At 42.5% G+C, this 27980-nt stretch overlaps 3 protein-coding genes across 5 annotated transcripts in view; 1 reads left to right on the forward strand and 2 right to left on the reverse strand.

Annotated features, from left to right (window-relative positions):
- Positions 1 to 27980, reverse strand: part of LOC129377515 (uncharacterized) — a 288482-nt gene that overhangs the window by 230551 nt on the left and 29951 nt on the right. The window lies entirely within an intron of this gene.
- usp22 (ubiquitin specific peptidase 22) lies at positions 407 to 13869 on the forward strand. 3 transcript variants are annotated; one of them, XM_055057500.1, is made up of 13 exons: positions 407 to 952; positions 3197 to 3329; positions 5804 to 5917; positions 6647 to 6847; positions 8417 to 8583; positions 8662 to 8809; positions 8908 to 9010; positions 9894 to 10052; positions 10162 to 10288; positions 10384 to 10475; positions 10896 to 10958; positions 11397 to 11546; positions 11622 to 13869. In XM_055057500.1, the coding sequence occupies exons 1-13, from the start codon at positions 833 to 835 to the stop codon at positions 11662 to 11664; spliced, it is 1620 nt and encodes a 539-aa protein (XP_054913475.1). In that variant the 5' UTR covers positions 407 to 832; the 3' UTR covers positions 11665 to 13869. The 3 variants fall into 3 exon arrangements, with proteins under 3 accessions (XP_054913475.1, XP_054913477.1, XP_054913478.1); XM_055057502.1 differs by having other exon boundaries at positions 6746 to 6847; XM_055057503.1 differs by lacking the exon at positions 407 to 952 and having other exon boundaries at positions 3242 to 3329; positions 5501 to 5917.
- On the reverse strand, positions 14938 to 19294 carry LOC129377519 (tumor necrosis factor receptor superfamily member 13B). The gene is made up of 5 exons (XM_055057517.1): positions 19131 to 19294; positions 17619 to 17754; positions 16889 to 17005; positions 15858 to 16157; positions 14938 to 15782 (listed from the first exon to the last, which is right to left on the reverse strand). The coding sequence occupies exons 2-5, from the start codon at positions 17731 to 17733 to the stop codon at positions 15520 to 15522; spliced, it is 795 nt and encodes a 264-aa protein (XP_054913492.1). The 5' UTR covers positions 17734 to 17754; positions 19131 to 19294; the 3' UTR covers positions 14938 to 15519.

A 27980-nucleotide genomic window follows, 5' to 3' on the forward strand; every position in this document is an offset into this window, starting at 1 on the left:
GATATAAAATAACCTTAAGTGCAAATAAATAAAATCGGAGAGCCACTTTTTCTATTGTTATTATTTTTTTTTATAATTTAACAATTACAACTCTGAAAAGTTGGTTCTGGAAGCCAGTATATTAAAAGAAGTTGCATATAAATGTGTGGGAACCTTCGGTTTGAAACGAAGTAAACTGACATGTTGGCTCTTTACGTTTTCCGCCGGCAAAAACACTCCTCCCACGCCGCCTCATAATTTCCACCCAGATCATCATCCGGTTGACTGTCGCAGAGCGCGCGCAGGCAAAGAACACCTCCAAAACAGCGGATGCGGTTCACGGGGGAGAGCCAACCAATCACGACCCAGCACCCGTTGCGTAGGGGCGGGACCTGGAAGAAAAAAAGCCGAACGTTGGCACACGCCAATCACGCAGAGAACGCGGCTCTGGTTGGCTCGGCGCTATTATTAAGGAGGGTCCTGACGACAGTCGCTGTGTTGAAATTCCAGTGCTAACCAACTTTAGCCGGCGCGCTAACATGTAATTGAGCGAATTTGAAGAGCTTCACGTGCTGCGCAGTCCTGGCTTTAATAGCGTCAATGATAAGTTGCAAACAGGCCGCAGTGTAAACATTCGCCTCCATGTTGGCTGCTGCGTGTGCATCAGCTCCTGCTACCGGGACATGGCCAGTTAGCCAGTACGCAGCATTCGTTGGATAAACGAAGCTGGCGAGCTAGCTGGAAGAAAGGGGGCGAGAGAAAAAAAAAGCCGTTCGGACCGGGGCGGCGGGGGGCGGCTTGTGAACAGGTTCGTCGCTCGGAGGAGGCGGTAAAGCCGGATGCTGTGACTGCCATGAGTCCCGCAGGCTGCCCCCATGTGAACAGCTTCAAAGTGGACAACTGGAAGCAGAACCTGAGGCTCATTTATCAGTGTTTCGTGTGGAGCGGTTCAGCCGAGACCAGAAAACGCAAGGTAACAAGTGGAGGGGAGACAAGCGTCCCACTGTGAGACACAACCTGCTTGGTTGTTTTTTTTTGTTTTTTTAGTTTTTGTATTTAATGTGTGACGAGTTCCCCGCCCTTCCAAATGAGGCACATCTAATGCCAAAAAAGAAATTGCTTTCAAATAAATAAAAACTACCCTCAGGGGCTTCTGCTCTTTGACACAACGTGTAGCTCATACTGAAGCAAAGTTGTCACGCCAAACATTAGCTTCCTATCAAAGCTTAGGCTGGACACTAGATCTGAGAGCTGATGTGCATCTGTTTGCGTTGGCGCTGCGCCTGCTGTGGCTCCACTTCCTTCCACCGGCGCACACAGCGGTATTTCCTCGTCTGTGTGGTGTTGGGGTAGAGGGGGGGGATCAACCAAACCTTCCCCCGTCTTCCCTCACCAATAAAATATTTTCACTACGAGATGATCGACGAGGTTCTGTCACTTCTTAGACATCAAGCCCTCCAGATGTGAGGATGTTTGGGGTGCGTACGTGCGCCTCTGCAGTGTGGGGCTGGGGTCTGCGTCCATTCTGCACTTGCATGTTCTCGGTGGATGTTGCTGGGGTACTTTGCTTGATGCTCACCCTCTAACGCGAGGAGCCCGGCACCGCCCTTTGCTTGATAGTAACTCTGTATGTCTGAGATCATTTTCAGTGTTTCTTTTCCGTTAATTATTTTAGCTAGAAAAAAAAAAACTGTATGGGACAGTATCCAAATGAAACCCTCATGCTGCGAGACCCACTGAACTAATAATTTATAGAAAAACAAAACAAACAAAAAAAAACAGTAGTGTTTAGAGGTGTCATTTTGACGTTAAACCGAGAGCAGTGCCAAGTATGATTTAACTACGATATATTGTCAAATTAATAATCGTGAGGCGGTTTTGTGGCTCCTCTTTTTGTTGTATAAAACCCAGGACTTCATTTAGATAAATGTTACAGGTATTTTTAACATACTTGCATGATAAACTGTAGAAAAAAAAATTGTGTGCATTTTTTTGTTTTTCCCTTTGTAAAGTGCAAAAACAAATCATTTGAAAGCAAATCAAAGTAAATAATATATGGTAGACTTGAGAAACTAATGCAAAAAATAAAAAATCAAGAGGGTGAATGAAACTGGTTCTGATGCCAACTTCATCATATCAATATTTTTGGTTTAGAGATGAAATATTTACCTTTTTTTTGTTTTAGTAGGTCACTGACATTACACCTCAGGAAAATACATTGAAGTTTGTGGTTTTGATGTGATAAAAGTCACCCTTTTCCTCCCAGGGAAACAGACAATCGGCAAATGTAGTCCCCCCTCATAAGACCTGGCAACTTTGGTCCAGCTCTGATGCGAATGTGTTGAATCATTTCCTCAATATTTTCCGACATCCCACTTTAAGACGACTCAGCACAGCCTTTGATCCCCACATGCGTCAGCGAGCCTCGGTTTCCCCATGACCCACTTTTCCCATTTTGAACAAGTTTTACTTCCCGCTTTCACTTTGGGGGTTCAGTCGATCTTTTTGTTTTCTCTCTGCATCATTATTATTTCTTCTTTTTTTTTCAAGCTCCTCAATTTCAGTTCCAGTGTCTCCTGCGGCATTATTGTGTTACGTCACATCTCAGCCGTGAATCTATTTTCATTGATCCGACGCTCCCTCCACGCAGCACTTGTGTTATCAACACACAGAAATCGTAAAATTTCACTTTCGCTCTCTTCTTGCCTTCAATACCTCCTTCATCCTCTCATTTTGCCCTCCCTGCTGTTTCCAGCATTCCGCATTTCTTCTCATTTCCATGCATTGGCATGCCAGCATTTCATCTGCATGCACCCACCCCCCCAGCCCTCTCTGCCTCTTTTCACAGACAAACAGAATGAATGTGTAGCACAATAATAATTCATACCAATCTGAACACACTGTATTTACACTCGAAGAACAGATGTTTTTCTGTTTATTTTAAAAGGAACGATGCACATCGTGTAATATGCCACAGTTAGCCCTCAATGTGCAATCAGTATAGATACAAGGTATGTCTGACAATCTAATAAGCTTCTTTTTCAAAAAGAGAATAGTGTTGTTGTTTTTTTTAATAAAAGCATATCAAGTTAAAAATTAAGTAGAATAAAGAGCCATATAGCACAAAAGCTCACCACAATACATAAAAAAAAAAACAGAACGCAATGTTTTGTTCCGATCCGGTGACCATTATGTGTCCCACCTCTCCGTTCTGCAGGCCAAGTCATGCATCTGCCACATGTGCGGAGCCCACCTCAACAGACTCCACTCCTGCCTCTACTGTGTCTTCTTCGCCTGCTTCTCCAAAAAACACATCCACGAACATGCCAAGAGTAAAAGGCATAACCTCGGTATGACCCCACACACACACACAAGCTAACACAGATTTGTGTCCATTTACTTTTTTAAACGTCTGATGTTGTATGGAATTAAGTACGTTGGGACAAACGGAGCACATTTGGGAAAATCATTGACGTCCCGGGTAAGGGTTTCTCAGAGTTTCCCCCTGGTGGACTGGGGCAGTGCACCAGTTGCCCCATAGTGTTTTCGTATTAAAAATGTTGAACGGTGACAGGAAAGTTTGGAAGTAAAACGACAAGCAAGCTGCTACAGCAGCGGACTAAATACAACTAGCCTCTGTGGGATGTGTATTCATAATCAAGTACCATTATCTTTCAAAATAGAAATTTTGTCTGCTAAAGATTACTGATGTTTTATTATTCGAAAACGACAGGTAGAGTTGAACGTCAGACTGCGTTCTCCAGATGCCCAAAATTGGGGTCAGTTTTCAGTCACTTATTTTTGTGTTTTGTTTTGTTTTCATGTTATTGTCCTGAAATCTTTTTCCAATCTCAAGCTTGAGACGATTTCCTTTTTTGTTACACAAATTCGTCGATTAAATTGTGGAAAATCTACTGGTTTTAATGTGAATTCTAAATGAAATAGTTTTTTAGTGGAAATCGATGGTGCAGTTGACAAGCTTCCCTCCACATGAGAGACCATCTACGCCCCTGACAAGATGCTACCCTGAGCAGTGAGCCGTATTAAGAACCGCCGTTTTCAACCCTGTTTTATCTTTCGTTCATCAGAGTGTGTTTGTGTATAAAGAGAGCTTTTAGTTGTGTGTTTGAACAAACTCAGACCTCAGTGTGGTATGCTGACACATTTTATTAAGGGCGACATAGTTAGGAGTTCTTACGCAAGCTTGTGCAACATAATTGCAACACCTTCAACAAGGAAATAAACCTTGAGAGGCTTGGTGAATGACACTGGTGTATTTGTTTCCCATTGGACGGAATATGTGATAATATAATATATTTACACCTAACACCTTCATTCAGAGGTGCCATTATTAGGAAGGCAAATCACGATGACATTAGATTTTTATTTCAGAAACTCTATTTTAGAAATTTGGATGTTCCTCCAGCGAGTTATGGGAAAAAACTAAACACAAAAACAAAAAAAAAAAACATTTCATCTCACTAAACAACATCATTTTATGAAAAAGACTCCAGATCTGAGCAGAAGAGGCTCCAAGGAGCCAAGAATTTCTTGGACGCTATTTAGAAACAACTAATTGTTGACCCAACGTCGACTTTTAATACTGGCTGCACATCAGATACAATTTCAAAAGACGTCTGTTTTCAGTCGTTTTTAGATTGTTTGTTTAAATACTTTTATTTTTTATGAAGGTTCTTTTTTTTTCTTTTTTTATTTGCTACATCAAAGCCAGAAGTCTGGATTCTAGTGCATCTTGATTGATTTAGCTCATATCTATTTTGTGCTGCTGAATTCTGAAAGCTTGGGGCTGGCAATTTTCATATTGTTTATCACTTTTCTTATCAAATTTTCTGTAAGGATTTTGAAAAAGGAAAAACTGACATTAATGGAAATGACGGCTCACTGCCAAGGGGGGCATCTCTTCAGGGGCGTCCCTAAGTGAATTTTCTTACCACGCCGACAAATGCTGATGGTGCCAAGACAAAATCTGGGGTTGGCAGAAGCTGAGACACCAAGATTTAGTGGGTTTTTTCTGTTGTTGTTTTTCTCCCTATACAGCTTTATCAGCCCGCTCAGGAAGACTCCCTGCTGTGTTCAAAACGTGCACGTCCCACTGAGCCTAATTGTGAGTTTAATTAGGGTGGCGGCTGAATTATATGCTACAAAAATAGTTGAAAAGAAGGCGGAGAAAAGGGACAGATCTCAGCAGAGCGGGGACGGAGTAATTAAGCCGCCCTTAACGAACCCGACGAAACCGGCAATTATTAAATAATCCTCCTCGTTTGCCGTTTTTAACTCAGCCATTTATGTTGTTAGTTTCCTTCTGTGTTTTTTTTTTTCCATCCTCTCGTCGATTGCCCTCCTGTTCCCATGGTTACCCAGTGACCCTCTCGACACAGAGAAATGTCGGCGTTTGGTTATTTCCACCGTTTTTTCTCTTCTCAGATCTCTAAAATCCCTCCTTTCCTGTATCCTTCACTCCGTTTTGCTTCATTTTTCCCTCCACTTTCCATACCTGCAGAGGACATCTGTTGAGAGAGAGGCCCACAGTCTGGTTGTTATGGCGACATCAAACGGGTAGCTGCATACTGTAGAGGAGGAAAAAGGAGTTGTTGTGTGAACTCTTAAAGTGCAGTTTGCACCGTTTCTTCTTCTTCACGTTTCCAAGCGGTGTAGATTGGTAATCTGAGGCGGCTCACACAGACTGCACCAACATCCTCTTCCTCACGGTCCAATGAACCAACGTGTCCTCTGGTTTTTGTCATTGTGCTCTGTCTGTTTGTCTGTCTGTCTGTGTGTGTCTCTCCTCTCTCTGTGTGTTCAGCCATCGACCTGCTGTATGGGGGAATTTACTGCTTTATGTGCCAAGACTACATTTATGACAAAGAGATGGAGCAGATTGCCAAAGAGGAGCAGAGGAAAGCCTGGAAGATGCAAGGTATGTTGCAGAACAGGTCGCCATCGTTTCTACTTCATGGTACTGCATCTCGGTAAAGAACATCGAGCGTCTCCATCTAAAGTGACCTCCAGTCTTCCTCGGGTTCTTCTTCTGAAAATATTTTAATCCGCTCATCTGAAAATGCAACCAGAAACGAGTCTCCATGGTGAATTGACCCAACATTAAGCTGCGTCGTTCTGTTCAAAACATATTTGAAACATTACACATTAAGGCCAAACTGTATTCATTAACTACGTCGCTGTCGTTCAAATGCAGCGTATGCTACCATTAAGGGCGTTTTCACAGGCTTGAAACTGAAAGTGCGTTCAACATAACCTTCCTTAGGTTCCTTTCTTTTGCCTTTTCTCTCCCTCCACTTCATTTTGCTTCACTCCTGTAAGCAGCACAGCACACAGTAGTCTCACAGCCATGTTGGTTTTTAGCTGTGGCAGCTTTCATGTTGTCGTAGCGGTGCGTCATGATCAGTTACATGTAGAGGAAACTCCGAGAAGGTCAGCTGTGACAAAAGTGAAGCATTCAGACCTACATGCCAAACGTCGTGGGTGTGAGGATGATTTTCTATGTTCGATTTTGGAACGACGCTGCTCATGGTGGCAGCATCAGTGTCAGGGTCATCTTGTCGTAGCCCGACAAGCTAACTGCGCTAAAATCTATAGAGTGTGACTCTGCAAAGTATTCGCCGTCACACTGTACAGCTTTGTCCAACAGTGCCGTCGCTAGATCACCCTGCATCCACAAGTCCTGAAGTGAAATTCAAATCAAAGACGCCGATGAATTTTGAAAAGGCGCCTTCATTCTGCGCCACAGGCATCGGGGAAAAGTACTCGACATGGGAGCCAACCAAGAGGGAGCTGGAGCTGCTGCGCCACAATCCCAAGAGGAGGAGGATCACCTCCAACTGTACTATTGGTTCGTGCCTCTGCACACACGCACACACACACACACACACTAAAAAGCACAGGAGCCAATTGCCGTCTCTGTCATTTTGCCAGCTCTTCTGTTTCAAGATGGGAGATCAGCAGAGGCGTAAAGAGCAGAGATGTTTTATTTATGGGGTTTTATGGTTTTGGTGTAGCAGTTGGACCTGATGGATTGAGCCGTTTCACTGACGCGTTCAATGAATTAGACCATTAGACGATGCGGCGTGTAGATTGCTGGTGAATTTGAGTCCTCATATCACGTCAGGGGCGTAATTAGGACGCAGCATCGGTGAACGTTGGACAGCAGCAGCCGTCCGGCCGTGTGCGACGCTGACTGCTCCGGCCGTTACCTTTTAACACCTCGCAGCAGCCTGCCGAGATCTGCCCAGCGCCATTAGCATCACTGGCACCGTTAGAGGATGATGGGATTTCCAGGCCTGGCTGCTCATCAGTGAGAACGCCGCCTCCTGATCCCCCACCCCTCACCTCCCTCGCCTCAGTCAGCAAGCGGTCAGCTTATAGGGGGAAAACATAGACATTTTTAGTTACAACCATCAATGGATTTATTGGGATTTTACGAAGTAAAGCTTAATTGTGTACTGGATGGAAATGATGCGCGGTTTCATAGATGCTTTTTCTTGAAAAATAGCTCAACTTGGCCTGTCGCAATAAATGAATTAATTGCATGATAAATAAAAACGAACTCAGATCATTTCCATGTGCATGATTTATTGTTTTTCCTCTTTTCTCTCTTTCTACCAAAAAAAACTGTTGCAACAAATAAAATAAATTTTATTTGTTGTTTCTGTTGTTTTGTTTGTTTATTTTGGACATTTCAAATGTCTTCGACTTCCAGTTTTAGATGATTATTAGAATATAAAAGTTTATTAGACATTGAGAATGTGTTCTTGCATTATTTTGCCATTTCCATTATATTACTTGAAAATGTTTTCAAGACAACAATATTGTCAATTATCGCAATGACTTAACAATTTATCGTCCAACAAAATGCTCAGGATCAGTCAGATTAGATGGATTATATTTTCAACTCTTCCTGCTGGATGTTGATATGATTTAAGACCAGACTTTGACTGGACCATTTCAACACAGGATGAAATGGTCCTGTGTTTTTAGGACCTGACCTGCTGATTTCGATCTTGGCTGATTTGTAGCAGCAGTGGGTTTGCAAAGTGCTTAATTTTTATATAATGTCTTTGAAACTGCATCTTTTTTGTAATAATTCTATAATAAACCTTTATGAGAAAAGATTCCTTATAGTAAGTTGAGTGATTATTTATTTTCAATGTATTTCAGCCTTTAATTTGAGCACAAAGGTCATTTATCTTAACACAAACCGATGTGTTCAATGTAAAGGATGTTTTATTCCTGATGGCTCAATGAGTAAATGATCTTTGTAAACCCATAACGTCCCAGTGAAACATGGAGGTTTATGGTTCTGACTGGACACAAAGCAGAAAAGTCCGAGGCTTTCAGGCGGCTCCCCTAAGCGTGCGTCAGAATGATTTCCTCATTGATGACCAATGCCGTTGACTTGCAGGCCTGCGCGGTCTGATCAACCTGGGCAACACCTGCTTCATGAACTGCATCGTCCAGGCGCTGACGCACACGCCGCTGCTGCGCGACTTCTTCCTGTCCGACCGACACAAGTGCGAGATGCAGAGCAACTCGTGCCTCGTGTGCGAGATGTCCCAACTCTTCCAGGAGGTGACAATCTTTTTTTTTTTAACTTGCCTCTCAAAGATGGGGAGACCCAGAGGAAAGTTGACTCATTTCCTCGTTCAGTTCTACTCAGGCCATCGCTCCCCTCACATCCCATTCCGCCTGCTGCACCTGGTGTGGACCCACGCCCGGCACCTGGCCGGCTACGAGCAGCAGGACGCCCACGAGTTCCTCATTGCGGCGCTGGACGTGCTGCACCGACACTGCAAAGGTGACACACGAACACAGAGATTCCCTTTGGGTAGATCATGAGGGCGGTGTGGGGTGTGTGGCTGTGAAGTCACGGCGAACGTTTCTGTGTGTCTGCAGACGACAACGGGAAGAAAGCCAACAACCCAAACCACTGTAACTGCATCATTGACCAAATCTTCACAGGGGGTCTGCAGTCTGACGTCACCTGCCAAGTGTGCCAGTAAGTGCCTGTGTGTGTGTGTGTGTGTGTGTGTGTGTGTGTGTGTGTGTGTGGTGTGTGTGTGTGTGTGTGTGTGTGTGTGTGTGTGTGTGTGTGTGTGTGTGTGTGTGAATAACAAGCATGAAGCCCCGCCCCGTTGGAGACTCGGAGTGAAGAGATAAAAGCATGAAAAGTGGAAGCGGTGACGCTGCTCTGCCAATAAAACTCCCGTCTCCTTGTGATCCACCCTGTTATTTATCACTCACATCTGCACTCTGAGCCGCTACACTGCAGCAGCATCAAGACCGCATGTCTGAGACACGGCTCTCTAGCTCCACCTGGTGGAGGCTGTTACTCCTTTTGAACATATTAAAGTCTTTGAGTGTCGTCTGTGGGGCATTCCTAAGATGTCTCTTTTATTTTTTTTATTTAGCATTTACAGAAAGGTTGTAGAAGAATGTGTAAAAAATGTTAGGAATAAGAGAAACTAACTAAAAACTTGGTGCACGTTATGGGCTGATTCAGTCACAATTGATGGCCTAATTAAAGGCCTCTCATTACCAAGAGCATGCCTCCTCTGAACCGATGGGTCCCAGTCCATTGTGTTTTAACCTTGAAAAAGTATTTAAGAGATATACATAACTCATGATACTTGTTGTATTTTGTATTTAAATTAGTTGACCAGCTATAAAGAAGAGAGTTGGGGACGTGAAATTTATTGTCATTATTCATTTTCCTGTCATGTAGGTAACTTCAAGCAGCTTTGTTTTAATTTCTTTACACGCTCTTGCTTCTGCTGGGCCAGTTTGACTTATTTTGTGTCTTTGCCTTAAAACACCGGCTGTCATTCTCTGTAAAGTCACGTTTCCTTGACATCTTTCCACTTCCTCCGTTGCGTCCTCAGTGGTGTTTCGACAACCATAGACCCGTTCTGGGACATCAGCCTGGACCTACCCGGATCCTCCACACCTTTCTGGCCCCTTAGCCCCGGAGGAGATGTGACAGCACTTAATGGGGAGAGTCACGCCACTGGAGCCACGACACTTATGGACTGTCTGCGCAGGTAACCGGCACCAAATCCAAAGTGTTTGCCTCCAAATCTCCTGAAAGGGTTGGGCGGCTGTGCAGATTTGGGTGGAGAAAAAACCCAAAAATAAACCGTCACCTGTCAGGTTCACCAGACCGGAGCACCTCGGCAGCAGCGCCAAGATCAAGTGCAGCGGTTGCCATAGTTACCAGGAATCCACCAAGCAGTTAACCATGAAGAAGTTGCCTATCGTGGCCTGTTTTCACCTTAAAGTAAAACAGTTTTTCCTTATTGTTATTATACTTTTTTAAACGATTGTGTCGATAAACCAGAGCGTAGACCTAATGCTCCTTTGTGTGCGTGTCAGAGATTTGAACATTCAGCCAAACTCCGGAGGAAGATCACTACTTACGTCTCGTTCCCACTGGAGTTGGACATGACCCCCTTCATGGCCTCCAGGTGAGCGGAAATGAAAAGAAGAGCCGGCAATCTGGACATGACCAAGTAAAACAAACCACCTTTTAACTTGATCAACTTACCCTTAGAAGTCCAAAAATCCAACTTTGCAGCATTTAACTAACACAATCTGTTAGAAAAAAAAAATTTTTTTCTCCTAAAACCTTTTATTGGTTGAGAAATATAATAGGACATGAACTGATTAATGTCATCAATTTAGTCAGAAGATTGATTTTCTCTAAATCAATTTAGAATAAAATCCTGACCTGATTGAGAAAAATTGTAATTGGTTCCCCGTTTGAGGCTGGACCTCGCATCCTTCACACTTTCAGTCTGATGTGTTCACTCATGCGGCCCACGCATTATTTGTAACTTGAATGTGACGCATGGATTGATTTATCTGTGTTTTTGTGTTTGTTTCAGTAAGGAGAGCAGGATGAACGGGCAGTACCAGCAGACCGTGGAGGCGTTCAACAATGACAACAAGTAAGCTTTACACCAATGGACACAAGCCTGGTTTCTGTAGTGAAAATAAGCAACTTCTCACTTTTCCCCTGACGTTTTGTAAAAGGTCTGCCTAAATAAAAAAACAATCAGACGGCTGCAGAATGTAGAATGTTGCCCATTAAAGATCCGTTGATGTTTTTGTACCAAGCTTCCAGACCTCTCAAATCGACTCCAGAGTCAGAACCAAACATGGAGTTTTTGTGCTCCTCTCATCTGGGACAAACGTCCAGAAAACCTTCCAGAATTCTTTGAACTGAAGCCTAAGCCCTCATTTGTTTAGAGCTGCTTTTGATTGAAAATAACAAAAACAGCTCTAGAATTAACGTAGCTTAATTCTTGCCCGTGTCTCTGTTTGATCAAATTTTCTAATTTTGAGAGAGTTGATATTTGTCGTTCTTTTCCCCTCCCTCGTTCCAGGTACAGTTTATTTGCCGTGGTGAACCACCAGGGGACACTAGAGAGCGGCCATTACACCACCTTCATCCGGCAGCACAAAGACCAGTGGTTCAAGTGCGACGACGCCATCATCACCAAGGCCAGCATCAAAGATGTGCTCGATAGTGAAGGGTAAGCGGACCTCATCCGGGCTCCACCGTTAAGACGAGGCTTGGTTCTGACCCCACGCTCCTCTCCTCTCCTCAGGTACCTCTTGTTTTATCACAAACAGTTCCTGGAGTACGAATAACCTCCGGGAGGAACCCAATCAGGAGAAGGTGACGAGTGTGTAAGGGAGAGGCATGGAGACGAGGAACGCCAGACTGGCTGAAAACGCAGAACCACCGTTCCTCCACGCAGCAGCAAGACCCTGCTGCAGGGACGAAACCCATTAAAAATGACTCGTGCAAAACCGCTAGAAATACAGACATTTGTGTTCTTGCTGAAGTCATCACTTGAATTCAGGACATAAGGAGGGAAAAAGAAGCTGTGAAAGTCTGCTCTTGCTTTTCAGATCATGGACAGTTGGTGTCTTATCCCGACATTTTTTTTTCTGTTGATCACGACGTAAAACTCCGGGAAGTTTTAGATTTTTTTTTTTCTTTTTCTGTTTTTTTTTTTTTTTTTCAAACCCCTCTTCCGTCTTCGTGCTTGCACAGCCGCATTCATCACAGGCAACGTTTCCGGACACGAGCGCATACATCCTCTGCAAGACCAAATATTTTCAGCACGGAAGTTTGTCTTATTATGCAGTTTCTATCCAGAGTTGGGAATAATGGAAGACCATCATCTGACAGTATTCTAACATTATTCCACAATTATTATTTGTCAGATTGTTGTAGTGGTACTATTATTATTATTATTATTAATAAAAAAAAAAGGCTTCCATTGTTAAAGAGGGGAAATGACCCAGTAAATATATTTTTATACATCTTGCATTCGAATGGTTTGTTTACGGTTTTGCATTCTCTTTGACAAAAGAAAAACAAAATGCATTATTCGTCTGTTGAATCGTGTCGTCAATCATGTTTTTGTGCACAGAAGACAAAAAGATGCTAATGATTTTTGTGAAGCTGCTGCTATTGCCGTATTTTTGTTTGTTTTTCTTCATCTAGTGCTCAACAGTTATTGGCACCGCCGGCTTAGCTGGTGTAAAAACCGATAAATTTCTCTTTTATTGCATTACAATAATCTCACCCCGACAAAATTAAGAAGAGTCCAATTTTTTGTGAAATCATTGTCTTATTTCAGTCACCCCCGTCTTGGCACGCTTCAGCTCAAACCGTCCGATTGTGTGTTAATGCCAAGACATGAGTGTGTAGGACGCTCCGCTTCAGCCATGGTGTGTTTTCATCTTTAGCTGCTACAGTATTTTTCTATTTGAAGTCGTATCGGTGGCTCCTCTGTCTGGGTTCCTCCACTTTAGGAGGAGCTTTAACACAAATTCATTCTTTTTTTCTTTTTTCCCTCCACACCAGTTGCAGTAGGTTTGACAACTGGTTGGCATGTAGACGGTGTCTTTATGGTTGCAATGGACACTTTTCTCTTTTACCTTCCTGTTGGGGGGCCAATCAGTGTCCTTGTACGTAGTGTGGCCAGAATAAAAGAAAGCTGACCTTCCTGTGTTTACTTTAACTTTTTTTTTTTTAAAGTAAAACAGATATAAAAAAAATTCCTTCAGGATATGAATAGTTGTCTCTTTTTTTAAAAAAAATCAACATTATTCTGCATAAATGTACAGTTTTTGTGAGGTTATTTACTGCAGTAAAATATAAATTTATGACGATCTCGACACGGAATGCCAATAGGTTTTTTTGTTCGTTGGTTTTCTGTGACTTTTTTTTTTTTCCCCCTCCCCGCGTCGACGGCATGTTGTCGTGTTGCTGTTTCAGGTAAAAGTCCTAAAGCGAAACGAATGGAAGACAAAGAAGATCGAGTCTGTGTGAAGGGTCAAAAGCCGCAGCGTTGACCCGTCAGCCGCACGCCGCTCCGACTGAGCCGTCCGTTTCCGTCTACGAAAGAGGGAGAAACTCAAAAAGCGTAGAGGAGATGTTTGTATAAAATGTGTTCTGTGTAAAGAGAAAAGAAAAAGACGTGTGAGATCTTGTTTGTATGCACGTGTGTCGTGCGTATGCACTGTACGTTTGTGTACTGAATCAGTACTTGCATTCAGCATGCTGTCTAAGCTGGTATCACAGTTTGATATGTTTTAAAATTTTCTTTCTCTTCTGCTCACATGATGATGATGATGATATGATGTGCGTAAAAGTGTCTACAGTTTGTACGTACGAGACAACAGGTGAAAATTCAAAAGCCGACGGAAGCCGGGGAAACTGTCCTGACTGAGCTCAGCAGCTGTCCCATACACACACACACACACACACACACAGTTGTTATTGCTGCAAAAACTGGCCAGAGTGATGGAAACACTCAAATAAACTATCTGGGAAAATCATTTTTTTGTTTGATTTCTGTATTTTTGTTGTTGTACACACCAAACATTCAGTATGCGCACTTTCACAGCGGCAAACATGACATCATGCCCCACCACGTCCCTCACAACATGCCGCCCTGGGCGGTTCCCCCCCATGGTGCCCATGTCAGAAACCGCCACTAGAATGATTGACAGATGGCTTCACGTCAGCTGGGAATCAGTCATTGAAATAAGCTGATTTAGTAAACTGAAATGTAGCAGGCCATTTGCTGAAAAAAAAACAGCAGTATTTATACAACAGTACACATTTTTCATCTAAGATATACATTTTTTTAAATTTATTGTACCCAGAACTCAAGTGGCCTATTTCTAGCTTCACCTGCTTCAAAATCTGTTTACAAACCCCCACAAAATAGAAAACTATGAAGGACTTTTGTTTTTTGCTACTCAATTATCAATCCGTTACTCCATATCAATATACTCATATTGGCGTTAGAAATGCTGTTTTTAGCCGCATAGTTGCAAGCGATCAAACGTACACTATAAAACTATACTATTGCATTTTAGGCAACATCTTTATTTTCTTATTTTAAGAAAAATTATTTTTCAAGTGCATCTTTGTATTTGTAAGTGATTTAAATCTGGGGTCCGGAAGCGTTGCTTGACTTTTTGACTCCAGATCAGAGTCAAGATGTTGGCCTTGAGGTTGCTCCATAAAACCAACATGTTTATTCGGTTTGTTGACACTTTTATAACCTCTACAATGTTCCTTCCTTGTGCTCCCGCTTCAGACAGCTTCATGCCCTCTTACTGAGACCTTGTGATTTGTATTTAATAATAAAAAAAACCAATCGAGGGTTTGCATATCACATTGATTTATCACTCGACCACTGATCAGCTTCTGTGGTCACTCAGAATTCCCAACACCGTTTTTCCCAAGACGGCTTTAGAAGCTGTAGGTATTCTGCTTTGAGTCTTTTTTTTTTTTTTTTTTTTTTTTAGAAATGACTGCAGGAACCTTTGACCTTTACACCTGCTCTTGGTGGTCAAGTACTTCGGCTCACTTTACCTTTCGGTGGGATTCTCTTTATTTGTCATGTTTCGTTTTCTCAGGCAGACAAGCAGACGCCAATGAAAATGTAGCAAAGCATTTTACATAGAGTCGGACCGCTGAAAGCAAACTGGATGATAGCAAGTGAATCTTTACAGAAGCAATATCCCCACAATTTGTCACGTTACCCTCACTTCACTAATTACTCATTTTTGTTGGTTGGCCACAAAATTCTTAATAAAATCTATTAAGGCTGTGTTTGTAACGTGACAAGATGTGATGGCATTTTACGTCCCTGCAAGCCAGTGCAACCAGAGCTGCCTTGTTGCTCCTCGACTGCATTTTAAGTGTCATCATGGAGAAACTATACAGAAGAATTTCATAACAGACGTCACGTATTGAGAAACATGAGGTAAAAGTGTCCCTGAAAGTTAGTTTCATGTGTCCGACCTAATTAGATCTTAGTATAATGGTTGCTTGTTAGGCCTAAAACGTTGCAGGTTGCCAACAAAGTTCTGCGTTTTACCACTGAGCACTACCTCATCAGTCAACTGTGCATTAACAAGTAGTCTCCGATATCCCAAGGAGAAATCCTCCCGCTCTAGTTTTGCAGACGGACCTCATCCCACTGCTGCCTCCTGCTGGGCCTTTGGACCCGAAGCGCTCAGGCTGCTCCCCATCCACAGGGAGCCCCCGTTTTGGATGTTGGCTCTATGAAGGATGCCCTGCTGGTAGAATGAATAGGAAGGCCTCTGCTGTCTGTTGCTGTCCTGGCTGAGCCCCCTCAGGTCAGGGAAACAGTGGACACACACGCAGGTCTCTGTTGGGTAGGAGTCCTCTGATGACTCACGGCAGGGGGGATAGGTTGAGCTGGGCGGACAATCTGGAAAAGACAGAAACGATATTTCAGGAAATGTAACTACATCAATCGGGTCTGTTGGGTTTCTACCACACCAACCTTTGAGGCTTCTTCCGGTCTGACTTTCTGGAAAGCCGGACTCCTGTCCTGGCTGAACAGCACTTGTCTGCTTCTGGTTTTTGGTGCTTGTGGGTTTGGTGTTTGAGTTTTTGGCCTTTCCTCTCCTCAGAAACACAACCAAGGCAAGACACAGGCTGGAAACCAGCAGTATTGTGCATAAACCTAGGAGGGCGTACAATTGCATGGCAGGATCCAAAGATCCTAGTGGTGGGTTGGTGGTAACAGCCTGTTTGCTAACTTCAGAAGGGAGTCTTTTGGTCGGCGTCAGAGGTGACTGAGCTGAAGGAGGAAACAAAAAGAACATCTTCCTGACGGCTCTCAGTGTTGTCGAGTCTTAAATGCCTGCTACTGCTGCTGGACTTGTTCTGTGCTTTGCTTCATACACAGGCGCTGGATCCTCGACTTTTGAGAAAGGATTGCTTGCTGGAAACATGGACTCGGTTGAAGTTTGAATCGACTGGATCTAATTTTGGCCAATCGCTAATGTTTGACCGTGACTTATGTATTGAGTCTGGTCTATGAAGCTTATCGGATAGAGATTCATAGAGCTTCATAGAGCTATATATGAAGCTATATACGGTGGGTTGCATTGTAATCAACCCACTGAATACGGCCACATCTTATATGTAATGTCAAATGTTCCTGTTGCTCTGACTTTAATTGGCCAACACCAACTGAATGGCTGTGTTCACTTCCTCTGCTGCCATTACCTAAACTACAACCCAATATAGACAGACAACAATTTTTAAAACCACAAAAATCAAGGTCATTGTTGCAAACTCTTCCTCCTGTTTGCTAATTGGCCCATTTGAAATTCAACTAGAAAAATCAAGCTCAGCGGGAGAAATTCTCAGTACTGAAGAGAGACCGGAATCGAGTGGAATTGCGTAGAAAGTCGAAGGCGAGGCTGTGACTTTCTAATTTTTTTCTGCCTGGAATTTTTCTCGAATTCTCTGCTGCAAATCTGGCATTCATGTCAAAACTGGAATCCCTGGCAGAGTGGTACTTACTCGGGCAGTGTGGGGAGCACTCTGCTGGATGTTTGCCACAAATATCTGCACACTTCATGCATCTCCTCAGCAGCCTGTCGTAGTAGTGGCCGGCCTTAGCCTGGCAGAGTGCCGGCTCTTCGGGAAAGAAAAGTGAAAGGAGTTAGAAAAACAAGACTTTGGACCCTTAACATTTATCATTTTTGTAATATCAGCAAGTGCGACCTTCAATGTGGCATCTCCGTGGGATCTTTCACTTGTGACCATAAGTTTACATACACAGGATAAAAAAGTAACAGTTCCTCTTTCCCTCCCCCCCTCAATATCTCTGCACCAAATTTCTCTTGATTTAGGTCAGTCGGAATTACCAAAATTTTTATTTGGTAAACGTCACAATAATGATTGAAAGAACATGTCAAAGTTGACTTTAAGATTAGAAGTTTGCATACATTCCCTCAGTATTTGTTAGCAACTGACTGATTTGACTCAAAGCATTTTGGGATTCCCCCTCGTCATTCAAAGAGGCTGTAATCAAGCTGACATCATTTTGGTCCGATCTCAGTTTTGGGCGGCGAGAAAAAAAAGAAAAAGGTGGCGTATTGCTACTCAATGTGTGTAAACTTCTGGATTCAACTGCAGGCCATAGACAGCACAGAAAATAACTGAAGTGGAAGAAAGAAATAATGTGTTTTCAAAATGTCTTTCCCACCCCTCCCAAAAAAATCAGAAAATGACAGAGTACTTTGCTCACCACAGTAAACGGCACAGCTTGGGGATGCAGGCAGTCGCTGACATAATCTGCGACAGGGCACACATGATCTGGTCAAGGTGTCTGGCAGCTCACCCTCTTTGCATCTTTTATCCATCGCCCCCCAGAGGCCGTCACTCTGAAAAGAACACACACCCACACAGAGCAGACGCCCATGTGAAACAGAAGCACACTTTTAAATAGTCAAAGAGGCCGGCGAATGGTCTCTAATAACTGATCGAGCCTTTGATATGTCACAGGATTAGATTTAGTTTTTTGCTAAGTCTTCTTACTTTATCACTCTCCCATTAAGACTTTGTGGTCTTAACATGGCAAAATGTCAAAAGCTTCCACATGTCCAGCTCCTGTTATTCAAGGAGCTTGTTCATAATTTAAGAAACTTCCAACTGTTGCTCAGATCTTTGATTCTGATATAAGCATTGTATAGCAGTAAGAATTTTATACGCTTTAAAAAAAAAAAAAAAAAAAGAATATTGGAAGGAATATATCTGCAGCCAAAGTGACGCTTTATGCAGATGACGCCGTGATTGTATTTTTCCAGCTGGCTCTATTCTGTCGCAGGTAGCTATGAATGCTTCTCGGTTTTTGAGTCGAAATTTGTGGAGATAAATCTAAACACTTGAGTCATGTAGTTTCATTTGGAAATTGTCTTCTACTTTCCCAAAAACCCCACCTGGATGTCATCTTTTCTTTCAGAGTGAAACTTGAGCATTTAGTTGAAAATAGCTGGGGGTCAGACTGGACTTTAAAATTCAAACTATGGCCTGTTCAGAACAAAAGTTAATTCAGGCTATCCGTTTGAACTTATATATAAATATATATATACCCATGCCAGTCGCATATTATATTATTTGCGTACGTTATTTGTACTTAGAGTTTCAGCTGAGTTGTTTTTTTGTTTCTGCTGTTATAACCAGCGCTTCTTCTTCTGGCCTTTTGAGGCTCTTTCTGAGCAAACGTGGCAAAAGTTAGAGTGATTTCTTTTTTTCCCCCCTCGTCGTAAAAAGAAAAAAAAAAGAGAAAAAGAACAAAAACGTAATTACCAACATCTCAGCTTGGCTTGAGCTCAAACGCATTTGTCTCTTTACAGTTTGTATCTTCTTGTTCTCTCTCTGCTCCAGCGAGCAGCGAAGCAGCGGAGTGTGAAAAGCTCACAGGTCTCCTCCGCCTGCGGCCACCTTCTCGCTCAGGGCTGCGGGCCCGATTTATTCTTGTGTACGCCTGTCACACCCCAGCAACCAGCAGCCTGTAGTGTTTCTTTTTCTGTTTTTTTTTTCTTTCTCGGATTTACCAAGCACCAAGCCTGCGACTACTTTAAACGTGTCGATGGCCAAAAAAAAACACAAACACCTCTTGTTTGTTTCTGTGTAAACTCAACTTCAGAAACAGAAAGAACTGAGCCACTCGACGGATTATATTCAAACTTCCTATGCAAGCGTTCAGCTTATTCAAAAATGCCAAAAGAAAATAGATATTCCAGCAGAGATCACTTACCTTGTGAGACGAAGGGAGGATCTGTTTTTGAAGACAACGGCGTGAGAGAAACACTCCTGTTTTTCTGCATGGAAGCTCATTTGGATATGATGTCGCTGTTTGGTGGGGGACTTCCCCCTCTGTGTGTCTGGAGGACCCCGAACCCCACCACCACCTCTTAACACTCACACACAGAGGTAAGACCCCCCACAAAGTCTGTATATAGTTAGGACTTATCATGTAACTTTGTAGTGTGTCTTAAATACTAAATGAAAAGTATTGCATTTGATTTGCAAGTCTAAAATCCAAAGATCTATATATATATGTATAGCCTATATATATATAAAGGCATTTCAGCAGCTGAGGTATGTGGCAAATTGCAAGATAACGAAGCAGTTACTTAATAACTAACTTTTTTCAAGGACTTCAACTTACAAAAATACAAATTAATCCATTTTATTTTGGGACTGGATTGAGTGCAGAATCTTCAAATGGCTCCTTTATGATCACCATGCCTTACAGAACACAACCATGTTACTGAATAATGAACAAAAGGTGCAATATGAACAGGAATTTCAGGCGGCTTTTAACTCTACACCTTTGTTGAGGATTTTTGTGTTTGTGCGTGACTTTCGATCCGCTTGTTTGAATAAATCAGCTGCTCCGCTCTGAGGAGTCGGGGTCAAAACAGCCAATCAGACGCAGAGTTCAAGAAATCAGGTTGCCGGCCTAAAGGTTGGAGGGGGGGTCAACAAAGGACAAAACAGAGAGCCGTGGAAATGTTTGAATTAGTATGAATGACATGATAATGAATCAGGAAAAGACTGCAACAGTTTCAATAATAATAATAAAAGAGAGATTAATGAAGCGTTCTGATATTTTTGTTTGAATTTTGTCACTGGAGTGTGATTGGCGTAATTACTGCAATTAGAGCCGGCACTAATTGCTTTGCATAAGTAGCTGCTGCGTGAGCAATTCTGGAGAAATGAGCTCAAACTTCATCTGACGCCAGAATGCAGCTGAACAATCATTTGCCCTCTCACATTCCTGCTCTAGTTTTTCTTCTTTGCTTTAAAATGCTGATTTCACCTTTTCAAGGAAGAAAGCTTTCCAAGCCGGCGTGACCCCCGGTCCGTTTGCGACCTCTCCTCGGGTTTTTCGGCAAGACGTCGATCCAAAGCACACCGGAACAAAACCTCTAAACGGGTTTTGCTCCGGTTTTGTCACAAGTCATGTTTAAATCTGATCAGGCAAAACCATGTGGATCAATTCAACCAATTCTGCAAATAAGACTGGGCCAAATCCCTCCATAGTGATGGAGAAGCCTCATTGCCGGTTGTTTAGAGCTGCAATTAAATTTTTATTAGTAACTACAGTTATTTTATGTTAAAATTTGGGTGACCTTTTGGGATTTTTTATATTTTTCATCGAGGGCTTATTGATCAATTCTGTGAGTCATCAGACTTGCATGTGTTTGAAAGAAAACAGAAAAAAAAAAGGAGAAGCGACGCGGTTGAGCTCAGTTGTGCAGTAAAATGAAGCGGCTGCAATGACTCTGCTGACAAGCACCAGTGAACTTCGGAGCATTTCTGGCAGCTGAGAGAAACGCGGGCGAGGAAACGTGGTTTCGCGACGTCAGTGTCTGAATCCGGCGTCAAGCATTTCCGCTGTTTGTCGTCCACCAAGGAGAAACTTTGATTTTATCTCTGGTCTCAGTTCAGATTTTTCCAGCTTTGTTTTATGAACCTTTACTGAATGAACGTACTCAAAATTTGTAATTCTATGTTTTTCTCTGCCCCCCCGCCAAAAAAAATTTCAAAAATCAAATTTCGCTTTCAAACTGTTGACCTTTGACTTTTTACTTCAAATCCCCATGTTTCTTTACCATGTGCGTTTGTGTGACTCACACTGTTTCACACTTCATTTTCTTTGAATTTCCACATAAGCAAGCCTTCCTCAACATCATCTGGATTCGGTTAATCCAGTAAGTAAACCAGGACAGAAAAACTTCAGTCTTAGCAGTTAATGACTTCGTGGCTCAATATTACAGAACCGGTTATTTTTTTCTTGTTCTGTTTCAGCATTTTGCCCAATATAACGAGACAAAAGCACTAATAGAGATGCATCAAAATTGACAGGATGAAATCAAACAGCCCCCAACTTAAGGAGCAGGTCGGGTTTGTTCCTCGTCGAGTGACATCGGAGAGGAACAAACCCGACCAGGTGTCCAACGGAGATTTTCTCAGTCTGCTTCACCGCTGCAGCTGGTCGGGCCGAACGGAAACTGTGCAGTTGCAAATGATCAAAAGGTGTTAGTTGTGTCCTGAGATGCACCTATCTAGTTCCGCTGAGAAATGAGAAAAGTGTGTACTTTTACTGCCATTTGTTTTCGAATGTTTTTTTTTTTTTTGGTCCACCTGCGTGGGGTTTGTTTCAGCCGCGTACAAACAAAAGGAAAGTCGGTGTGAAGCAATTCCCCCAAACTTGGAGCGTCTCATGGAGAGCGGTGCAAAACCATATTTCAAAATTTTTAAAAGAGTATGTGGCCCGACTGCAAACCTGCAAAAACACGGCCACAAGCCAAAGACTGTCGTCCTGTGCAGGGAGAACATTAACTAGAAAAACTACCTACAGTGGTGCATATTACGTTTCTCTCTAAAGAAACGTAATATGCACGTTTTAAAGCGTGTCACGTGTCCTGTCTAGGTCAATTTAACTACTCTATATTCTTACTTTATAGAGTATTTATTCTAGTAAATAAGAATTATCTTATTTAAAAAAACAAAACAATTCTAATACTTAAGTTGTCTTTTGAAAGAGCTGATCGACAACGCAAAATGGCCGCCCTGTTTGTGCCGTGAAACGTGCTGGAAATGTCCTGCCTGTTGGTGTGGAACCTGAGGAATCGGAAGGTGTTCGTTTCAATCACACCTTCAAACCAGCCGAGCGTCCACAGAGACTTGTGCTGGCCCAGATTAGACGCAGCAGATGGCCACTTGAACTCTGAAAAAGGAAGAGGAACCCGCACACACGAAACCAGAGAACAAGGTTTAGTTGCAACTCCAGCTGTTTGTAGTGAATTTCTTGTATCCATATATTTGATTTGATTTTTTTTTTTGCCATTTCTTTAGGTATTTGGTTGCTACAAGTTTTTTTTTTTTTTAAACTCCGTTTATGTCTCATAAAGGCATTTCTATTGCAGTCCTGAATATGGCCACTAGATGGTGATGGAGCGCAGAGTGAAATTCAACCAGACCTTCAGTATTCTAGTCAGAGGTTGAATTGGTTTACATTTTGCTCTTCATAAAGCTCTTAATCTTACAGGGATATTCTGCAGTGAAGATGAAGAACGGAGGTTTTCCTAACACCAGCTGTGACAGAATATTGACGATGAAGGTGTCAGTGTGGCGTGAATGAGAAGCGCTTTATTAAGAGTTCACGTCGACAACCGTACACCCATGTCCAAAGGACGTGAGTGTGCATTGAACATGTCGTTAACTGCTGGCCGAGATTTCCACCCGGAGACAGAATGTGGCCCTTCAGGACTGTGGACGTCTAAAGTCTGGTAGTTTATGTTACCCAGTGGTAAACCTTCTACCTGTAAATGCACCACATATGACACATTTTCCCACAGACGAATAGATGATGTGGATAAAGTTCCCGACTTTTGTCGTTAACACGATGAAAGGTGAGACCTCAGGCGTGGAGCATCTTTCCATATTTGTGTCATGTGGTTTTAAACGCAACGACACAAATGGACATGTACCATAAACAGGTGAACTCAGTGAAATAGCAGTAATATCAGTGCAACAATGTGGTCACTGTTTGAAGAGTCGATTTTCCTGTGAATGTTTATGTGTGAATGTCAATAAAATGTATGTGACGTCACACTTCAAGTTTGTTAAAGATTTATACGAATTTTTTTTCACAGTTTTTTCGGTTGCACGTTTGGACGTTTATTCCCTCTGGGTTTGGATGCTGTGCAGGTGGAAGGATAATTTTTTTTTGGACAGTTATTATGATGTGTAACTTTGGTAACAACATTATTTTCACAACCGGGAGACGCTGATTAGCATAGCCAAGCTACGACGCCCCCAAAGAAAACCTGGCCTGCTGCGATGTCATAGAAAGTTAAATGTAAGCAAATGTTTGTCTTGCTTGTGTCATACATTTCATTAAAAAGGCAGGCGGTCTGTTCAGGGGTCACATCTATGTTTCCTCAAATCAGTTTTACTCCACCGGGTTCATGCAGGACTTTGCGTTTGGAGCGATTCACCTGGAAGCGCCGGCGTCAGTTGACCTATGACCTCTCAAAAATGACAAACTTTGTTTGAGGAACGCTCAAATGAAGGAATGTGCCTTGGTGCAAATGTATCTGGAAGGGATTTTGATTTTAGAATTCATTTTAAACACCCTCAGGTGTCAAATGCCTGGTACTTTTTCCCCGTTCTGTTGAGTAGCTGCCTTTGCAGTTTCTCAGCGAGACAGACGGATGCATTAGGCATCCCAAGCCCATCTCAAAAGACTTTTTTATTTTTTTCGCTTTGATTGGTCACTTTTCCATTTGCTTTTTTGAAAAGGTCACACTCGGAGGCTTAACCATATCTCCCTGAAGCTCCAGAACCGGCTCTAACCCGAAACAACGGAACTGTCGGAGTTAGCTGACATTTTTATGTTGACATTCAAAAAGAAGAGAGCCGCATAACGCCCTATGTGACAGGCCGGTGTCAGTCTGGAAAGTTCTTTTTTTTGAATTTTTTAAAAAAATTTTCCCCTCTGTGCATTTGCATCCGTCCTCTCGCCTGCCAAGGCGACAGCAAAACTCTCCCCAGCACGGCGTCCATTACAGAATACAATGTCTTCACAGTGGAAGTGAATCCTCGGATCGGCGCCGCACTTCCACTCGTGACTCACACGGAGGCGACTCGGGCGGGAGAGCGAATGAGGAGTGATGATGTGAGGGAACGCTGTCGCAAGTGGTTCTCTCTCAAGTGTGGGAGGTTTGAGACGGAGGCCGCAGAGTCAGATTAACCTTTAAAAAAAATTTTAAACAAAAATAATCACGATGAACAAAAAGCGAAACGTGGTGGATTTTTTTGTGGAATATGGAATATTATTCATTTACAGTACAGTCAGGACAAAAATGTAATCATAGCCGTGGCAGATTTATGTTTAGAGATTTAATTTAAACAAGAAATGCATCTTTTTCTCAAAAAAAAAAAAATGCAAAAAATACAATGCATCAAATTTAAGCATCCGCGACCCCAGTCATACCTGCTTGTCTAAAATGAGTCATTTTAGATTTAGCTGTAATGAGAGGTCGTAAATAACCGCAGACGTGTGAGACAAAAGAATTGGCGCATTTGTTTTGACTAATGTCCTAAAATCAAGCAATTTCTGTCAAGTGCAGGAAAAAGATCCAAACAGTAAATAAAACCCTTTACAAATGTATGCTGGATTTCATTTTGAGATGCACAACATTCTCTTAGACACTCGAAAGATAAGACATTGGAAGAGACTTTTGATGTAATTTAGCAAAAAATAAAAACCAAATGAATATTGAGCATTTTTAAGTGTTTTATTACGTCGCGTCGCCTGCAGGTGAGCTATCCTGCTGAAAAGACACAGAGCCATTCCTTTACAATGACAACAGACTGTTTCAGGCATTTTTAAGATGCAGAAATTAAAAATAAAAGCTTCGCTAAGACTGACTCATTTTTCTCCCTCTTTAAAAAAAAAAAATCACATCTTGCTGTTCTCATCATAACAGGGATCCTGAAGGGAGCTGGAGAACACCGAGTCCCTGGAGTCAGCAACAGAGAGATATCAGCAGAACAAAAACTATGTAAGTGAGTTGGAAGTGAACTGTGACGACTAGACGACTGGGTCAGAGGATGACCGTAATGGCTGCTGCCGCTGCTGCTGTGTGCTGCAGTGGTAAGTGGCCATTAACAGGAAAATGGTTCACGGAAGGAGCAACAGCGAGAGGAAACCGCATCGTTAACACACGACCTACTCCAGCTGAAGTTGTGGAAATAATTACTGATGTAACTTTGCCTTTTTTTTTTTGTTTGGTTTTGTTTTGTGGTTATTATCTGTAATGTCACCCAGAACTCTAGCAGAAATATCCCATGTCACCGTTAGCTTGCGAACGTACCAGTGGCTGCTTTGCATTAACCCGAAACTGAATCTGCTGCAGCGTTTTGAATATGTGACAGTTCACTGACCTCTCTGCTGAAAGAACCCAACCCAACCCAACCCTCTGTCTAGCTCAGAGGGTTTTTTGTTTTTTCCCCCCCTTTCAGTGTTTTCTCTTCATTCCACTTGTAGATTTTCTCTCAATCACGTCAATTGTTGGAGCCCCCTTGAGGAATTCCCGGTCCCTTTTTTGTAACATTTGGTCCCATGTCTGCTGGGAGGAGTTTATCCGCTCGACGTTTTTATTTGTTCAAGAAGAAACTTCAAATTCCACCAGGGACTCTATTCCCGGCGGGCCCCTCTGAGCTGCCGCTGCTGAAACGTTCTAAGAAAAGCCAAAGCAATCGCAAAGAGCAACATTTGTCCACACAGTCGACGCGCCACTCACTCACTGACGCACAGACACGGCAGCTGGACCACAGGCTGCGCTTTAATTGCAGAGACAAGAACACTGACCCGTCCGTTTACAATCGCTGATCACATTACAATACAATAAAGAGTCACAAAAAAACATTGGCTTTAAACATAAGCAATGTGAGCTGGGTATATAATATTAACAAAAAAAGATATCTGACAGTTCTCTGTTATGGTTACATTGCCAACCTGTCTGTAGAGTACAAAGACCTTTGGTCGGTTAGGTTTTTTTTTTCTTTTTTGAGGAAAAAAAAAAAACGCTCTGCAATGCCGTCATCACATGAGTTTTAGACAATATGAAGTGTCAAGGCACATAGAGAAAAAGTAACAGCACGATTAAAAAGCACACGTTCACAGCTGTACACCACTGGGAGCAAACACCTTGGAGCCACTCGCCCTACGCTGAAGGTTGGCGTTTCAAAAAGCCGCACGACTGGACCGGTTCTGAAATGCGAGGCGACGGCTCAGGGGACGGGTCAGGACGTCTGAGGCAGAGTCGTTTCTAAAAGGTAAAAGCCATTAACATCTTTCCTGCAGTTAAAAAAAAACAACAAAAAACTTGAGTCTTCTTTTAGTTCAAATCTTTGGTTCCAGAGGCTGAAGCTAAAAGAATATAAATCTGCTTCTCCGATCTCCAAAACAACAAACGTCCTTCCTGCGAATGCTATATTTTATTAATTGTGATGTTTCCGATGGAAAGTCGCTGTGTTCTCTTTCCACTCCAACTTTGTCAGCAGCAACTGAAAAGGGAAAAGGAGCTTCACCTCCAATGACCTTCCAGTGTGAGACGCTTAAAAACATGCAAATCACTCAGTCTGACACAAAAATAAAGAAAAAAACAGAAAGTATTACTGTTAATATGATGATGTAATTAAAAGCTAGTTGTTTTGACCTGAAACCCTTGGAATGGTCCATTTTCAGCACTTGTTTCAAACAGGCGGACTGTTGGCGGCGCACAGCATCCAACCTCCATTTCCTTTGGTAAAAATGTCCTCCCACATAAACAGAATTTGCCCCCTGCCGCCACGGCCTGGTTTTACACCGGACTAGCCGTCAGCTTTAGCCTCTGCAATCCACCGATCCGGGCTCGCGTCTCATGAAGACGCTAAGAAATTCTGTTGTATTGCAGGAAAGATTTTAAGAGTTCAAAGGTGCTGAACTTTCGCAGAACGCCAACGCGTGTGGCTCCAGCCTTCCTCCATGCAGGGGTCAAAGCAGGTGATGGGACAAACACAGTTTATACTGAACGGTGCATCCTCCGGAGTGCACGCAATAGCCCTTCACAAATTAACTTATGTTCACCTGGGGAAAACCTCCGCTCATCTGTACAAATATACATAAATCTGAACAAATCTTTTTTTTTTTTTTTTGTAACATTTGGTATCCATCTCGCTCAAAACTTGTGGTGAATCCTAAAAAAAAAGAAAAAAAAATTGATTTCACAACATGATAAAGAAAGCAGCCAGTAAAGGTTTTCCCATTGCAGCCAATCGGTGCTTCTAGCGCTACATTTGCGCTGGCTTTGGCACAAACTCTCTTGTACCGACATTCGTTTGAACAGCTGTAGGCTCAGTTTTTATACATTATCTACACGGCGAGTGGAGATGCATGAATCACATAATTTTTTTCTCTCTCTCTCACCTGTATGATTAATATTTCACACAGTGAATAGTGCTGAAGGTCACCTTATCAGTTGTACTTGCAAATGAAAGAAGCCAAGTCCATGAAGAACACTGAGGAAGCTAAAATACTGACTGTAAGAGAAACTGAAAGAAACACAGTTCATCATTGCAGAAAAAAAAAAAAAATAAAATATATATATATATATATATATACATGAATCTCAATGAAAAGTAACATGTTTTAATTACTGATTGTGGGTTTTTGTAAACTTTCTATCACCTTTGCTGGGATTTTACGCAACAGAAAAACACAAAACCTTCACACAAACATGTTACGACTTAAAACCTGAATTGTGACATGAATTTCTATTCAGCCCCCTTCACTCTGCTACCTCTGAGGAAAAGCCAGGGTAAATCGATCAACTGTGGGATGTTCAAACTTCCCGCTCTCTGAACCCCGCGGTTCAAACAGTCGGATGTTCAAAACTTGGAACGTCCCACAGATTGATGTTCAAACGTGGTGAAGACAACGACACGTGAATTTGCTCTTCATGGAGGAATTTCCATTCCTCCACAAATGCCACACCTGCCTGAATTTACTTAGTTATATAAAAAATGCATTACTGCTGTCATCGCT

This window comes from Poeciliopsis prolifica, unplaced genomic scaffold (genome assembly GCF_027474105.1).
Source record: "Poeciliopsis prolifica strain line A6 unplaced genomic scaffold, Auburn_PproV2 SCAFFOLD048, whole genome shotgun sequence".
NCBI lineage: Eukaryota > Metazoa > Chordata > Actinopteri > Cyprinodontiformes > Poeciliidae > Poeciliopsis > Poeciliopsis prolifica.

Excerpts from the sequence above, each read along its gene's own strand:
- usp22 (XM_055057500.1), top strand. The coding sequence starts at position 833 with ATGAGTCCCGCAGGCTGCCCCCATGTGAACAGCTTCAAAGTGGACAAC. Across the intron at positions 953-3,196 it reads CCGAGACCAGAAAACGCAAG|GCCAAGTCATGCATCTGCCA; the intron begins GTAACAAGTGGA and ends TCCGTTCTGCAG. Across the intron at positions 10,053-10,161 it reads CTTATGGACTGTCTGCGCAG|GTTCACCAGACCGGAGCACC; the intron begins GTAACCGGCACC and ends GTCACCTGTCAG.
- LOC129377519 (XM_055057517.1), bottom strand. The coding sequence starts at position 17,733 with ATGGATAAAAGATGCAAAGAGGGTGAGCTGCCAGACACCTTGACCAGA. Across the intron at positions 17,006-17,618 it reads AAGCTGTGCCGTTTACTGTG|AGCCGGCACTCTGCCAGGCT; the intron begins GTGAGCAAAGTA and ends TCTTTCCCGAAG. Across the intron at positions 16,158-16,888 it reads GTGCTCCCCACACTGCCCGA|CTCAGTCACCTCTGACGCCG; the intron begins GTAAGTACCACT and ends TTCCTCCTTCAG.